Here is a 15,486-nt window from a genome sequence, read left to right as displayed (position 1 = left end):
TATTTGTATAGTTATTTTGTTGCATTATTTGACCGTACAATGTACATTTATGGTCATTTTAAAAGGGAAAAGATTAGTTTATTTAATTTTCAAAATACTTTCAATATTATTAATTTCCATGTCAGCTCCATACCTGGAAATGCTCTTGTCCGGGGCAACAGATCCCAAAAAGTGTTAAAAAAAAAGAAGTTAATTCCAATAATGTATATTAACTGAAAAATGATCTCCTGTAGTTTCTTGCAATAGCTCCCTGTGACTTTATAGAATATTTCTCTCAAAACTCTGATTCCTAAAAGACTGAGCAGGGTCAGCTATACCATAAGGACCCCTTATTCATGTCACTACATGTCATGCTAAAGGACCACTCATGGTCTGTAAAGTGTTCTATTTTTGAAAGATTTCAAAACTAACAATACTGGAATCACCATGGGCACAACCATAAACTGTCAACTCCATATGGCTAATAAAGATACCATATGAATTTTGGTTAAAATATGTTACACTTAATTAGGTTTTCCTAAAGCAACCTTTCTGTGTATACCACTTCAATTCTTAATATTTTTTTAATAACCTGCCCAGGGACTGCGGTTGAAAACTAGCCAGCTAGCTAAAACCGGCACTTTTACTGAAACGTTGATTACTGTGCACTGTCCCTGTAAAAATTAAATAAACTCAAATTAAGAAAAATTAAACAGTTGTCAACTCTGTCAGAGTGCTTAAAGATCTGATAGAATGGTTGTTTTTAATTGGGGATTTTTAAATGAACAATTCTCCATATTTTACAAATGTTTGTATTGAGCTTTTAGTTTTAGAGGCAAAAATGTCTGTTTTGAGTATTGGTTGTCAACTCCGTCACCGATAGAGTCCATATTTTTTGGTCAATATTCAAAAAATATATATATATAATCCCGGTTTGTTAACATATGCGTAAACAATTGATGTATTTGGTGTGCTAGACATAAGGGATACCGTTTGCTTTGTTGTTTTATGTTCTAAAACTAGAAAAACATGGCAAATTGCTAACAAAATTAGCCCTAGAGCAATTAGTGCTATAAATCCAAACAAAACAAAAATAAGTTTAGAAATCTGTATTACATATCAGAATAATCACATTAGAATTAAACAATCAAGGCCTTTAAACACTTGGACAATAATTGTACAAATTAAATGCCTTTTATGGTATATAAAATAAAAGATGTTCCTTTACACGGTGTGATTGTCGGTACTTTGGTCTATCGAAAAATATTTCAAATGTTGTTAATAAAGACATATTTGTGGGGAAAAGTTCAGATTGTCCTGTCTTTTAAGAATCTCAGACCTCTAAAACAGCAACATGTCCTCTCAGCCTCATGGCAAAATAGCAAGAAATATGCTATAATACCACACGTTTTACCTCTCTACTCAGTCCCATCTGATTATTATATTTTGAACACAGCACAGAGGGGGATGAGCAAATGAAAGATAAGAAAATAAAACTCCTACACCAGCCCTGATTAACCAATACAGTAGATTTGCCATACCCCATAGCAGACTCATTTTCCTTGACTTTGACTCCATCTAGTGGCAGAACCAATTTACTTCCCAGATTGCTGCATTGTGACACGCTCAACTATGAACGGCACCCTCTTCTCACTGTCCATATAGGATGAGATACTCTCCATCATGGATTCCTAACTATAATGACGCCACATGAACTGAGCTGTTTGCGGGAACTAATTTTAATCAGGTCAAGTTGTTGTCAATTTTCAGGCAGATGTGTTGGACTGAGAATGTGTACATGTCGAGATGGACAATCTCATATTGACAGTCGGTCCCCCACAGAGAAAAAAATACATGTACATGTATTACGAAGCAACATATAAACCATCCACACACAGGTTAAAACACACACGTGAATTCTTCAACCTTTGGCCAGCACTAAGCAGTCATGTCTATGTAGCATGTCAGGTTACACACACTGCCCAAGAGGAAGCACCACATGACCCTGGACAATCATTCAAAACAAATTGCCCCTTTGGAACAAAGATTTATTGAAACAACTTCCCTCTGACCAACCCCTTCATTCCCCAAACTTGAGCTGCCTCTCTTTCTCCTGGAAGTGAAGCTCTTTCGCCCTATTCTTAAGTTCCTCTGCTTTCTTCTCGTCCTTCTCCGCCCCGTCCCCCAGTTTATACATACGACTGGCGTTAGCACAACCCCAGACGTGTCCTAGCTCACAGGCTCTTGTGGCATACCTCAGAGCCAGGCCCATGTCCTTACTCTGCTTCGGGGAGCCCTCGATATACATGGCACTAAGGTTGAAGCAGGAGGGTGCGAACCCCCCTGTACATGCCTTCTCATAGTACTGCCTAGCCACCCCCGGGTCAGGGCCGGCTTCCATGGCTCGACCGTCATGGGCGAGGAGACCCACGTTGTGACACGCGTCCACAGACTTCTTACCGCCACTGCTGCAGGCCGTCATGAAGCAGGAGTAGGCCATTTTCAGATTCTCTGCAAATCCCCCTGATAGAGAGATTTAGAACATGTTGCGCTTGACCACTTGGGGGATGGATTCAGGGTCTCTCTGTCTATCAGTACTTTCTTATCATCCTAATATTTCTAATTAATAAGATGACTTGTCTTAAAACATTTGTCAAGCCAAAGCCATACTCTTTCTCTAATCAAATCTTTAAATCTTTTACTTGTCTAGTTGAGAAACGCAAATTGTTTCAGGCTTTGCTGTTGTAATCTGCTAGTGAATAGGATTAAGTTTAGTGGTGTAGTTGTGTACCTTTGCCTTGGATATAGTAAGCCCCGAGCTTGTAGCAGCTTTCACCATGTTTATTAGTCTCACAGTTGTGTTTGAGCACCTGGGCTGTAGACTCAAAGTTTTTCTTCACTCCCTCCATGTAGTCAGCAAGCCTTTGACACCCTGGCAGCAGAATGAATACACGAGGTTAGCCACAATAATGAGTTAGACGGTGTGAAGGTTATAGTACTACATGAGGCATAAAGACACCTTAACACCAAGCACAATCAGTGGTTCAGAACCCCAGTTGGGGGACAGCAAATGATGGACCATTTGCTTAACATCACTCCCTTCAGCACTGTATAGGACAGTGCACTTCGCTCCTTACCTTCAGGGTCCTTCTCTCTATAACACTGGTAGCTGAATTCCACACCTATGTTATCCAAATACTGCTTCACCTCCTTTTCGTCCTCAAAGTTTATGAGTCCAGACATGATTCAAATGGTGCAGTGTCCTAAAAAAACACTGTCTAAAAACAACACGTGTTGAAATGTCAAGAACTTCCTTGTGACCTTGGTGTTGAACTGATGAGGTAACAATTTAAGAAAGAGCTCGTCTGGTCCCGTTGAAAAACAACTTAAGCGTATTTAGAGATCACCTTGATAGTGGACAATGTGACGGACATGCAGTGAATTATAATATATTTTCGTTTGAAATAAAAAAAGGTAGAGATGCTCATTCCTGCTACTTTCTTCCTGGTTTTGTAATATGCACGAAAGGGCTTCCGTAGTCCCGCCCCATCGACCGGTGATGTACTTCCTGTGTCACTTTTTTTTTTTTTACGGTCTGTCAACAAAAATAGAGCTACAATCTATCTGCAATATTAAAGCTGATTTAGCCCCCTAAATTAAAAAAGTAAAGCTATCGTTAAAAACAAGTATGTGTGTAGATTTAGATTAGTGTCAGCCTTCAGCCTAGGTTAACTAACGGACATGGTTTGAAAATGAAGTCGAAACATTTTCACAACTATATTAATCGTTTTCCAGGAACATCGATTTTATATCTTAGTTCGGTACCAACAAGTTAGCTAGTTTGTAGCTAACGTTAGAACGCTAGATAGCCAGTTATCACCTTGCAAAAAATAATCCAGCAAGATTAGGCTAGCTAAGTAGCAAGTTAACAAGGCAAACCGAGACGACTCGGCGTAGGTAGAGACCAATAGCGATATTGATCTTTGGTCGGGAGTCAAGCCTGCAATTTCTTGAAAATGGTGAGTTTTGTTTTCGATATCAATGTCTAGCATTCAATTGTCGTGCATTGTCGACAAGGACCAGCAAGGCATCGAACAATGCATACCAGTAGCAAGCTATCTAGTCTTAGTTAGATATCTGCTGAAATTTGATCCACGTCGTTAACTAGTTAAACCTTCCTTTTTTTTTTTAAGCTCAGGAGGATGGATAATTATCTAGCGATCATTGCTCGTTATTTTGGGGTTTGACAACAGCCTACCACTCCAGACATACTCTACCTCCTGGGAGTTATGGGTATGAGGTCTCATTGGCGACCATTTTAACTTTGGCCATATGCTTGGTATGCCATTTGGGATTGCTGGCATACACTATATATACAAAAGTATGTGGACACCACTTCAAATGAGTGGATTCGGCTGTTTCAGCCACACCCGTGTATAACATCGAGCACACAGCCATGCAATCTCCATAGACAAATATTGCCCTTACTGAAGAGCTCAGTGACTTTCAATGTGGCACCTTCATAGGATGCCACCTTTCCATCTAGTCAGTTCGTCAAATGTATGCCCTGCCAGAGCTTCCCCGGTCAACTGTAAACAAGGGCTCAGTGTACACAAGCTTACAGAACAGAACCACCGAGTGCTGAAGCACGTAGCGAGTAAAAACCGTCTGTCCAATGTCAGCACAATAACGTTTAGTCGGGAGCTTCATGACGAACAGTTATTGTGCAGATGTTGCTTCGAGGTTTCCATGGCCGAGCAGCCACACACAAGCCTATGATCACCATGCGCAATGCCAAGCATTGGCTGGAGTGGTGTTAAGGTCGCCACCATTGGACTCTAGAGTAGTGGTAACGTGTTCTCTGAATTGATTAATCACACTTCACTATCTGGCAGTCAGACGGACAAATCTGGGTTTGGTGGATACCAGGAGAACACTACTTGCCCCAATGCATAGTGCCAACTGTTTAGTTTGGTGGAGGAGGAATAATGGTCTGGGGCTGTTTTTCATGGTTCGGGCTAGGTCTCTTGGTTCCAGTTAAGGGAAATCTTAATGCTACAGCATACATTGTCATTCTAGACGATTCTGTGCTTCATACTTTGTGGCAACAGAGGCCCTTTCCTGTTTCAGCATGACAATGCCCCGTGCACAAAGCAAGGTCCATACAGAAGTGATTTGTTGACATCAGTGTGGAAGAGCTTGACTGGCCTGCACAGAGCCCTGATGTCAACCCCATCGATCACCTTTGGGATGAATTGGAATCCCGACTGCGAGCCAGGCCTAATTGCACAATGTCAGTGCCTGACCTCACTAATGCTGAATGGAAGCAAGTCCCTGCAGCAGTGCTCCAACATCTAGTGGAAAGCCTTCCCAGAAGAGTAGAGGCTGTTACAGCAGCAAAGGGGATCCCAACTCCATATTAATCCCCATGTTTGACAAGCAGTTGTCAATATAGTTTTGGTCATGTAGTGTAAGTGTCTAATGTTGTGTGTGTGTGTTCCAGGACGAGGCGTCCCCGGCATCTCTGACAGACCTGTGTCTGTCTTACGTGAGTGGGAACCTGGAGAAGTTCTGTGCGAAGCACGCCGATGGATCTCTCTGTCTCAGAGACTCTTTACTGTTCCCCCAGGAGCTAGCTGACCAGCTGTTAGCTAAGATGGCCACTGAAGGTAAGTGAGCAACGAACATGAAGTAGTCAGTGGTCACAGATCCAAGCTCAGATCCTTACCTTGATTATTAGTACAAAAACACGAAACAGGCCTTTAATTCAGTGTCTAGAGCAGTAATGGGCTATTTCCAGTCATTGGGTGATATTTGTCCCAGCCCAGCTCTAACAAGAAAAGTGTGGGTGTTGTTTTCAGGTCTGTTGAATGACAGTACAGTGGGAGTGTTTCGTAGCTGTGAGTACCTACGGCTGCGTCGTGCGTGTATCCGGACTGCTCGTATCTCTGCCGAGGCGTTCCAGAGAGCTCTCTGTCCTCACCGCCTGCTGGAGCTGGACGCTGCCAGGGTCAACGCTGACCTCACCATCTCTGACATACTACAGGGACTGGCCTCCAACAAACACTGCCAGGTAAACATACAGTGCATTCAGAAAGTATTCAGACCCCTTGACTTTTTCCACATTTGGTTACATTACAGCCTTATTCTAAAAGGGATTCAATTGTTTTTTTTCCTCAGCAAACTACACACAATACCCCATAAGGACAAACCAAAAACAGGTTTTTGCACATTTATAAAGTGAAAAAGGAGCATTCAGACCCTTTACTCAATACATTGTTGAAGCACCTTTGGCAGCGATTACAGCCTTGAGTCTTCTTGGTTATAACTCTACAAGCTTGGCACACCTGTATTTGGGGAGTTCTCCCATTCTTTTCTGCAGATCCTCTTAAGCTCTGTCAGGTTGGATGGTCTCTGAATGTCCTTGATTGGCCCAGCCAAAGCCCAGACTTGAACCCGATCGAACATCTCTGGAGAGACCTCCTGCATTCTCTTGGCTGTGTGCTTAGGGTCGTTGTCCTGTTGGAAGGTGAACCTTCGCCCCAGTCTGAGGTCCAGAGCACTCTGGAGTAGGTTTTCATCGAGGATCTCTCTGTACTTTGCTCCGTTCACCTTTGAATCGATCCTGACTAGTCTCCCAGTCCCTTCCTCTGAAAAACATCCCCACAGTATGCTGCTGCCACCACCAGGCTTCACCGTAGGGATGGTGCCAGATTTCCTCCAGGCGTGACGCTCAGCTTTTAGGACAAAGAGTTCAATCTTTGTTTCATCAGACCAGATAATCTTGTTTCTCATGATCAGAGTCCTTTAGAGGCCTCTTGGCAAACTCCAAGCGGGCTGTCGTCTTTTACTGAGGAGTGTCTTCCGTTTGACCACTCTTACCATAAAGGCCTGATTGGTGAAGTGCTGCAGAGATGGGAGAACCTTCCAGAAGGACAACCATCTCCACAGAGGAATTCTGGAGCTCTGTCTGAGTGACCATCGAGTTCTTGGTCAGACAGGTGTGTGCCTTTCCAAATCATGTCCAATCAATTGAAATTACCACAGGTGGACTCCAATCAAGTTGTAGAAACATCTCAAGGATGATCAATGGAAACAATGCTCCTGGGCTCAATTTTGAGTCTCATAGCAAAGGGTCTCAAAACTTACTTAAATAAGTTTATTATTTATATGTCTTTTTAAAATAGGTAAACATTTGCTTTGTCATTCTGGGGTATTGTGTGTAGACTGATGAGGAAATTTTAGAATAAGGCTGTAACGTAAAAATATTTGGAAAATGTCAAGTGGTCTGAATACTTTCCGAATGCGGTGTACACAGATAAGAGAGCTTCCAGCAGGGACAGACAACCGCAAACACTCTCCCTCCCTCACTCTCCAACCTCTTCCTCCCCACAGGAGAGCTTACAGCGGTTGGTCCTGACAGGTCTAACCATGTCCTCTCTGGAGGAACCATCTCATCACCGCTTCAGCTCTCTCCAGGGGCTCCGCTCCCTCTCCCTGGCCAATGTGGACTTCTACGACGCTGGGCTGGCTGACGTGTGTTCCCTACCCCGCCTGGAGAGCCTGGACCTGTCCAACACCTCAGTAACCAACCTCAGTCCTCTACTGGGCCTCAGGGAGAGGCTGAGGTCACTAACACTACACCAGCTGAAGAGGCTGGAGATGAGCACCGCACAGCTATTGGCCGTCATTGGACAACTGGAGGCACTGCAGGTGGGTGGGGACAACTCTAATGCTCAAGTTCTGTATTCATTTGCTCCACTATAAAAAGCATATATATCGCTGAGTGAAGTTTCTTAAACCTTTTTCTAGTTCCAGCACTGTGATTGTTCGCTATCCCTGACGTTTACTTGTGGTGCTCGAATAGTGTTATTTCTGATACTCATGCTTTTGTGGATGTGTGAAAACCTACCTATGCAGCACCTGGACATCAGTGATGATAAACAGTTCACATCAGACGTGGCTCGCCAGTTGCTGGGCGAACCTGGGATCCTGCCTGCTCTGGTCTCTCTGGATGTGTCTGGACGCAAACAGGTACTGGAGACAGAGTATGAGTGGAGTTGGCTCGAGTTGTGAGTGTGTGTATTGCAGCTGTGTGTGTAGAGTGTTTACCTGGTGTGTGTGTTATGCCAGGTGACAGATGCAGCGGTCAAGGCGTTTGTAGAGGAACGTCCAGGGATGACCTTTGTTGGTCTGCTGGCTACAGATGCTGGCTTCTCTGACTTCCTCAATGGAGAGGGCATCCTCAAGGTGGGTTTCACTGTTTTTCTTCTCTGTCGTTGTAGAGGAAGCAGCAATACTGACTGAGCACCACGCTATGTATGTGTCCTCTGTTTGGCAGGTGACAGGAGAGGCCAATGAGACTCAGATCTGTGAGTCGCTGCTTCGCTACAGTGAGAGAGACGGCTTTGTCAGAGAGGCTCTGTTTCATCTGTTCAGTCTCACTCACGTCATGGAGAAACCACGGCCTGACATACTCAAGGTACACACACATTGTGTAATGTCTACTCTACCCTTCACCTCAAAATACATCTTACAACAGCATGGCTCTGTGTCCACATTTTTATAAAGTAATGAGTCACTCCCTCTTCTTCCTCGATCCTTCTGTCTCTAGTTGGTAATACTGGGGATGAAGAACCACCCTGCCACCCTGAACGTCCAGTTGGCAGCCAGTGCATGTGTGTTTAACCTGACCAAGCAGGACCTGGCAGCGGGCATGCCTGTTAGACTGCTTGGCACAGTCACTCAACTACTGCTGGAGGCCATGAGGACCTTCCCTAACCACCAACAGGTACACACACACTCTCACCTTCTCCTCCATATTGTTTACACATATCCAGGTTCGTCCCATCTGTAAACACAGACTGGCTAGGGGCTGTTTCTGGACCAGGCTTGAGTGGGGGTTTTGTTTTGGCTCTAACCATCATCTTGGATCCTTTTTCTCCAGTTGCAAAAGAATTGCCTTCTCTCTCTGTGCAGTGACCGCATACTGCAGGAGGTCCCCTTCAACAGGTAGATATACACATTGAATGACTGACTGTAGATGTATTCATCCTTTAAGATTGTGTCTCATGAAAGACGTAGTATGTACAATGCACGTATCCTTTGTACTGTGCATGTGTGTGGTCTATAATCCAGGTTTGAGGCTGCTAAGCTGGTGATGCAGTGGCTATGTAACCATGAGGACCAGAACATGCAGAGGATGGCTGTGGCTATCATTTCTATACTGGCTGCCAAGGTAGGGGTGTGTGTGTGCCTACATGTCTGACTGTGTGTCAAATATGGTATTAGAAATGTGTTTGAGGTTTGGTCTTTGCTGATGTGTGTGTTTTCCTGTACAGTTATCTACAGAGCAGACAGCCCAGCTGGGAGCAGAGCTGTTCATAGTGAAGGTGAGACTGTTCAAACATCCTCCATTCACACAGCTGGTCATTGGCACATGCCTTCCCAATCAAAAGAATCGCTGTCTGCAGTGTTTAAAAAGAAATACAGTAATTGTCACAATCTCTCTGTCTATCCTCCACTTTCTCTATCCCTCTTTCTCTCTCTCTCTGCAGCAACTCCTCCACATTGTGCGTCAGAAGGCGACTCAGGGCGGGGTGGATGCCACCCTCAAGTTCACACTGAGCGCGCTCTGGAACCTCACCGACGAATCACCAACCACCTGCCGCCATTTTATAGAGAACCAGGGACTGGAGCTGTTCATTAAAGTTCTGGAGGTAGTACACACACATACTCACAGACCCTAGAGCTGTTCATTAAAGTGCTAGTTACAACACTCTCTCTCTCTGACGTTCTTACTGCCTGAAGTGCAAGTTGACTCACTCACGCCTCTTTATTGTCCCCTTTCTTTCTCTCTGTAGTCGTTCCCCTCGGAGTCTTCCATCCAGCAGAAGGTGTTGGGGCTGCTGGTGAGTCATAGTGAACCTTTGACTGACAGTGTATTTATTCTACTGGTCAGTAGCCCTGGTTTGTGGTTGTAGGGGCTAGCCGTAGTGAATTCAGCAGAGACAAACTACTGATGAAACCGATTTGTTTTATGTTTGAATCATCCCATTTGAAGTGGTGGAAGAGCTGACTGTGTGGCTCTGTCTCGCTCCAGAACAACATAGCAGAGGTTGGGGAGCTGCATGAGGAGCTGATGGTTCAGGGCTTTCTGGATCACATCTGCTCCCTGCTCCACAGCCCTGAGGTGGAGGTGTCCTACTTCGCTGCTGGGATACTGGCCCACCTCACCTCCAGAGGAAAGGCTGCATGGACACTCAGTATCACACTGAGGTCTGACCTGCTAGAACAACTGGTACGTGGGGGAGGTCTGTGAGTTGTTATACCACCTGTGTGTGTGTAATAATTGTCTCGTGTTCTGTGTCTCTCCTCCAGCACTCTGCCATCCTGAAGTGGCAGACCCCAGAGTGTGAGATGGTGGCTTACAGGTAAGACCTCCATGCACGCACATGAGGAGAGGAAGCCACTGTAAACTATTAAGATGCAGCCTGCGTATTAATGATCTCCTCCCCCCTCTGTAGGTCCTTTAACCCTTTCTTCCCCCTGTTGGAGTGTTTCCACACCCCAGGAGTCCAGCTGTGGGCAGCCTGGGCCATGCAGCATGTCTGCAGCAAGAACGGTGAAACACACACACTCCATATAGAGCTTAATAGTTTTCTACCTGTCCTACGTTTCTGTATATTCTGCTCTGTGCGTCATCAATATGAGTGTACTCTCTCTGGACTCCTGCAGCCCCTCGGTACTGCAGTATGCTGCTGGAGGAGGGAGGTCTGCAGCAGCTGGAAAAGGTCCAGACACACCCCGACACACACGCAGATGTCATGCGATTGACTGATGGCATCCTGGAGAGCCTGCAGCGCCACCAGGCTCGCACCGGCCAGACCACACAAACACCCCCACACACACACAAAGGTGAGACACACACAATGATTTCTGGTGTGTGTGATTTCAAAACATGTTAAAAGTCAATAAAACTGCTCTGTCTTTCTCCTCCAGAGAGTGATACACCCTGATCAGAACCCATTCCACCTGTAATGTCAAGACAAGAGTCCAGGAAGAGGTGTGTGTGTTCACACATGTTCAATAAGCCTGTCGCATGCTTCCCAGTCGAAACAGTTTGCGCCAAATTTTTACGTTTCTGATTATATTGGAGTTCGCAGGTTTTTTTTCCAGTTGTTCGCGCACCAAATGTGTTCTTGAGGCAAGCCAAAGTCAACAGTACTACGGGATTCTTCATTGAAGTGTTTGTCATTCAGTGAACCTAGTTTTAATTGCACATTTTTCACTTGAGAAATACTGCACCAAATTTAACAAAATGATTTACAGATTCCTTGATTCTTCGTAGATTAATTCTGACTATTGAGCAGGTGGCTATGTTGCTACGGCGTTTCAAGAGGGAGAAATGGTAATATTGCATTTTCTTTTCTCATTTTTCAAGCAAAGGTCTTTTAAGGGAGTATATGCGAGGCACAGACGTTTGCTTCGCCTAGACGAGTTCTACTTGGCGTAAACCAAACCTAGTATGTGGGCGCCTTTAAACTGGGGTGAAGAACGACACCCTGTCACAAGGTGGTGCTGTAAAGTGAATGAGAGAACAGAAACGACGCATTTCTTTGCACACATACCTTGCTGTTATTTATTTTCTGGTTTGGTTCAAAAGCAACAGTATGACTAAGTGCACTACTGTTGGGATAAGGAAATTATGATTGATTTAACTAAAGAAAAATAAACCTTAAGACAAGCATGAGTTGTTGGTTAACAGCGTCCATAGCATGAATAGAAAACCAGTTGAACTATATGGTTTAACTGTTTCTTTCCTGTTGGACTCTGAAAGGGCCGAATCCTTATTTAAGAATCCTGCACGCATCTTGGACTCACACTAATCGACATCAATTAACACCATTGACATCGATTCATGGTTGGAGTTCTGCAGGCGCACCAAGTTTGGATTCGGCCAATAGAGGGCCCTACATACCCTACGCAAACAGTGATGGGGCGTCGTATACGGGCCATTCCCAAATTGGATCCGCACAAAAGTATGTAGAAGTACCTAGAAAACGAAGCTGTTGCTGCATTTGTGTAAAGTGTGTAGCAGCCTTAAAGCTCAGTTCTGGGGTTGAGAGTCCAGCTCCTCTGGCTGATTAGCTAATATATGCACATGACGGTGTGATTTCCCAGCATGCTCAAGTTTGTCTGAATGATCTTTTGATTCGCCCAGTTTGAAGCAGGACTATTCAAATCCAGACATGGAGGTCCACAATACAGTCCATAGTTATTTTCTCTGTGGTAGTTAATTGATAATTATAAATGTATGAATTAATTTATAGATACATTTTTGCCACAGTGTATACTCACCAAGGGTTGCAGGTCTGAATCAGTACCTGATTAGAGGGTTAGGATGAAAACCAGCAGTATTGTGGACCTCCAGGACAAGATTTGAGTTCTCCTGGTTTATAAAAATGATGTTAATAGTAATGTTGTTTCCCTGTGGACAAAAATGGCAATAAATATACTGGTCAACATTAAGACAGAATACATATACGACTTTGCACAGTAGGAAGAAAGAACTCAAGAAAATAAGTTATGTGCTTCCATGGTTGCTGGTCTGTGTGCATGCTTGCGTATTTGGATCAGTGTATAGGTGAGTGTGTGTTTGATGCTAGGGGGAGTGTTTGTACTGACATAGCCCACATGACTCACAGCGCAGGGAGAGCTGTGACTTCCCTGGTCTGGAAAGGAGGCCGTTCGTTAATGCAATATTCACTCAGAAATTGTGTGGCGGGTTTTATGGTTTCTCAATGTTTTTTTTTTTTTTGTTTGAGACCTCGTTTGGATTTGAAAATCCAACTGTTGTAGTTGAAGGGGGTGACGCTCGGGGGCTGTGCATCTGGGTGTTTGAGTGAGAAAGAGGAGAACCAACCAGTAAAATCACAGCCACCTTCATTATCGACGCATTGTGCCGTCAACCTCAAAGAGCCATTCCAGACTCTGAAGTCAGGAGGACTTAGAGTTAAGTGCTCGCCACTATAGCCAGACAAGTGTTTGTAGTTTCTCATCTCCCATACTCAAGTACAGTCTTTAATGATTGGTTTAAAGTGTTGGAAACAATATGTGTTTTGTTGTTTATTTCAAAAGGAGGTACTTAAGAAAACGTAGGAGGCAGACCTGAGTTGAGAATTCTGCGATTAAGGGGAGAGGCAGCGAGAGTAGCGCAATCCCAAAAAGACGCCTATCCCAGGGGTGTTGAACTCATTTTGCCCCAGGGGCTGCATTCGCTTTTTGAGGGCCGCACTAAAAATGTTATTTCCTTGCCGTCAAAATGACAAAATTGTCTATCTGCAACGGTCTGTACATTGCACCCTCCTGAGCATGAGCCTGGTTGTGACTAATAATGATATATGCTACTGATCTCGTCTTCATTCTCTATGCAATGGCGGCTGAAACTACATTTCATGCCTGCTGGCAAATCTCCACATGCTTGATTTCAAATCAGCCTACACATTGTATGTGCATGCTACCACTGCATGGGTCAAAGTATCTCTTCTCTATGGCATCAAGAGAAATGCACAGAACAAACTGAACTGTAAACTAAAGTCAGTATTTTCTACATTTATACTGACAGAATATTACATTTGAGTTGTCCTCTCACTATGATTGAAGCTGTGGGAAAGTTTAGTCTCGTCTGTGCATTCCCCTAATGTGACAGTTTCCTCTTTCTGTATGGGTATTTCATGAAACTGGGAGTGGGGTGGCTCTAATGGGAAGGCCATTTGCTAAGATGCCATTTTGCTGCTGAGGGTCATTTTTTCATGTTTTTGAAATAAAGAATGTACACCCCCATCGGCTGTAAACTGGCAGTCTGTTTTACTTTCTCAAAAGCCATCCTTGATCCATATGCTGAAATATATTACAACTGCAGTTTAAAAAACAAACACACAACCCTCCATGTGTGTTACTCTCCATTGTAGAGTGGGGGTCTCTTCTCTATAAAGGCAGCCATGCCCTCGTGTCAGGATCAGCTGGAGAAAGAGACATGATATACCACTACAGTTTGACCATGGACAATGCACATGGGCATTTTACCAGTTGATCTCTTACCCTGGCTTAGCACATCCTCTCTGGCCATCCCCGATGTGACGTCCACCTGAGAGATACAGACCCACACAGACAGGTTACAGACATACCTGCCACTAGCACACAGAGATAATGAACAGGGTGTGAGAGCTGGGATGTGTGTGACTGATGAGAAATAGTTCTTAGAGGGTTCGCCGGCTGTCCCTGAGGGAGAACCCTTTTTCTGAGTCTACAGTGCCTTCAGAAAGTATTCTCACCGCTTATTCCAAAAATGTTTGCGTTACAGCCTGAATTCAAGATGGATGAAATATGTTTTTTCTCACTCATCTAAACATAATACCCCGTAATGACAAAGTGAAAACATATTTAGAAATTTTAGCAAATGTATTAAAAGAAATACAGATATCTCATTTACATAAGTATTCACACCCGAGGAAATACTTTGGTGATGATTACAGCTTTGAGTCATCTTGGGTATGTCTATCAGCTTGGGACATCTGGATTTAGGGATTTTCTCCCATTCTTCCTTAAAGATTTTCTTAAACTCTTAAATTAGATGGGGAGCAGCAGTGAATAGCAATCTTCAAGTCTTTCCACAGATTTTCAAATGGAATTCAAGTCTGGGCTTTAGATGGGCCACTCAATGACTTTCACATTCTTGTTCTGAAGCCATTCCAGCATTGGTTTGGCTGTATACTTGGAGTCATTGTCCTGTTGGAAAGTAAATCTATGCCTCCAGTCTAAGGTCTTTTGCACTCTGAAGCAGGTTCTCATCAAGGATTTGCCTGTATTTGGCTCCATTCATTGTTCCCTCCATCCTTACCAGTCTCCCAGTCCCTACCGATGAAAAGCATCCCCATAGCATGATGCTGCCACCACCATGCTTCGCGGTACGGGTGGTGTTAGATGGGTGATGAGCTGTGCCTGGTTTTCTCCAGACATGGCGCTTTGCATTCAGGCCAAAGAGTAGTTCTGTCAGAGTAGACATTGGGTTCTTGGTCACCTACCTGACCAAGGTCCTTCTTGCCCGGTTATTCAGTTTGGTCGGACGGCCAGCTCTTGGCAGAGTCTGAGTAGTTCGATATTTTTTCGCAATGATGGAGACAACTGTGCTCTTGGAAACTTTCAACACTCTAGAAATGGTTTTATACCCATCCCTACATACAGTGCCTTGCGAAAGTATTCGGCCCCCTTGAACTTTACGACCTTTTGCCACATTTCAGGCTTCAAACAGAAAGATATAAAACTGTATTTTGTGAAGAATCAACAACAAGTGGGACACAATCATGAAGTGGAACGACATTTATTGGATATATCAAACTTTTTTAACAAATCAAAAACTGAAAAATTGGGCATGCAAAATTATTCAGCCCCCTTAAGTTAATACTTTGTAGCGCCACCTTTTGCTGTGATTACAGCTGTAAGTCG

The 15,486-nt window shown here is 44.1% G+C and overlaps 2 protein-coding genes across 2 annotated transcripts; one reads left to right on the top strand and one right to left on the bottom strand.

The window, feature by feature from the left end:
• Positions 1 to 1,700: 1,700 nt before the first annotated feature.
• LOC115108481 (cytochrome c oxidase assembly factor 7) lies at positions 1,701 to 3,514 on the bottom strand. Its single transcript, XM_029632856.2, has 3 exons — positions 3,117 to 3,514; positions 2,771 to 2,911; positions 1,701 to 2,502 (listed from the first exon to the last, which is right to left on the bottom strand). The coding sequence occupies exons 1-3, from the start codon at positions 3,220 to 3,222 to the stop codon at positions 2,060 to 2,062; spliced, it is 690 nt and encodes a 229-aa protein (XP_029488716.1). The 5' UTR covers positions 3,223 to 3,514; the 3' UTR covers positions 1,701 to 2,059.
• A 41-nt stretch (positions 3,515 to 3,555) lies between these two features.
• LOC115108480 (protein zyg-11 homolog) lies at positions 3,556 to 13,824 on the top strand. Its single transcript, XM_029632855.2, has 18 exons — positions 3,556 to 3,998; positions 5,483 to 5,648; positions 5,841 to 6,052; positions 7,375 to 7,692; positions 7,900 to 8,013; positions 8,113 to 8,229; positions 8,321 to 8,461; positions 8,594 to 8,770; positions 8,927 to 8,991; positions 9,118 to 9,217; positions 9,321 to 9,371; positions 9,537 to 9,698; positions 9,843 to 9,890; positions 10,082 to 10,279; positions 10,360 to 10,412; positions 10,506 to 10,603; positions 10,717 to 10,896; positions 10,981 to 13,824. Exons 1-18 carry the CDS (start codon positions 3,996 to 3,998, stop codon positions 10,995 to 10,997), a joined length of 2,220 nt encoding a protein of 739 aa, XP_029488715.1. The 5' UTR covers positions 3,556 to 3,995; the 3' UTR covers positions 10,998 to 13,824.
• The last annotated feature ends 1,662 nt before the right edge of the window (positions 13,825 to 15,486 follow it).

Source organism: Oncorhynchus nerka, linkage group LG24 (assembly GCF_034236695.1).
Source record: "Oncorhynchus nerka isolate Pitt River linkage group LG24, Oner_Uvic_2.0, whole genome shotgun sequence".
Taxonomy (NCBI): domain Eukaryota; kingdom Metazoa; phylum Chordata; class Actinopteri; order Salmoniformes; family Salmonidae; genus Oncorhynchus; species Oncorhynchus nerka.
This window is presented reverse-complemented; position numbering and strand designations above follow the sequence as displayed.

Excerpts from the sequence above, each read along its gene's own strand:
- LOC115108481 (XM_029632856.2), bottom strand. The coding sequence starts at position 3,222 with ATGTCTGGACTCATAAACTTTGAGGACGAAAAGGAGGTGAAGCAGTAT. Across the intron at positions 2,912-3,116 it reads TAGAGAGAAGGACCCTGAAG|GGTGTCAAAGGCTTGCTGAC; the intron begins GTAAGGAGCGAA and ends TTCTGCTGCCAG. Across the intron at positions 2,503-2,770 it reads TTACTATATCCAAGGCAAAG|GGGGATTTGCAGAGAATCTG; the intron begins GTACACAACTAC and ends TCTCTCTATCAG.
- LOC115108480 (XM_029632855.2), top strand. Across the intron at positions 8,771-8,926 it reads CCTTCCCTAACCACCAACAG|TTGCAAAAGAATTGCCTTCT; the intron begins GTACACACACAC and ends CTTTTTCTCCAG. Across the intron at positions 8,992-9,117 it reads CAGGAGGTCCCCTTCAACAG|GTTTGAGGCTGCTAAGCTGG; the intron begins GTAGATATACAC and ends TCTATAATCCAG.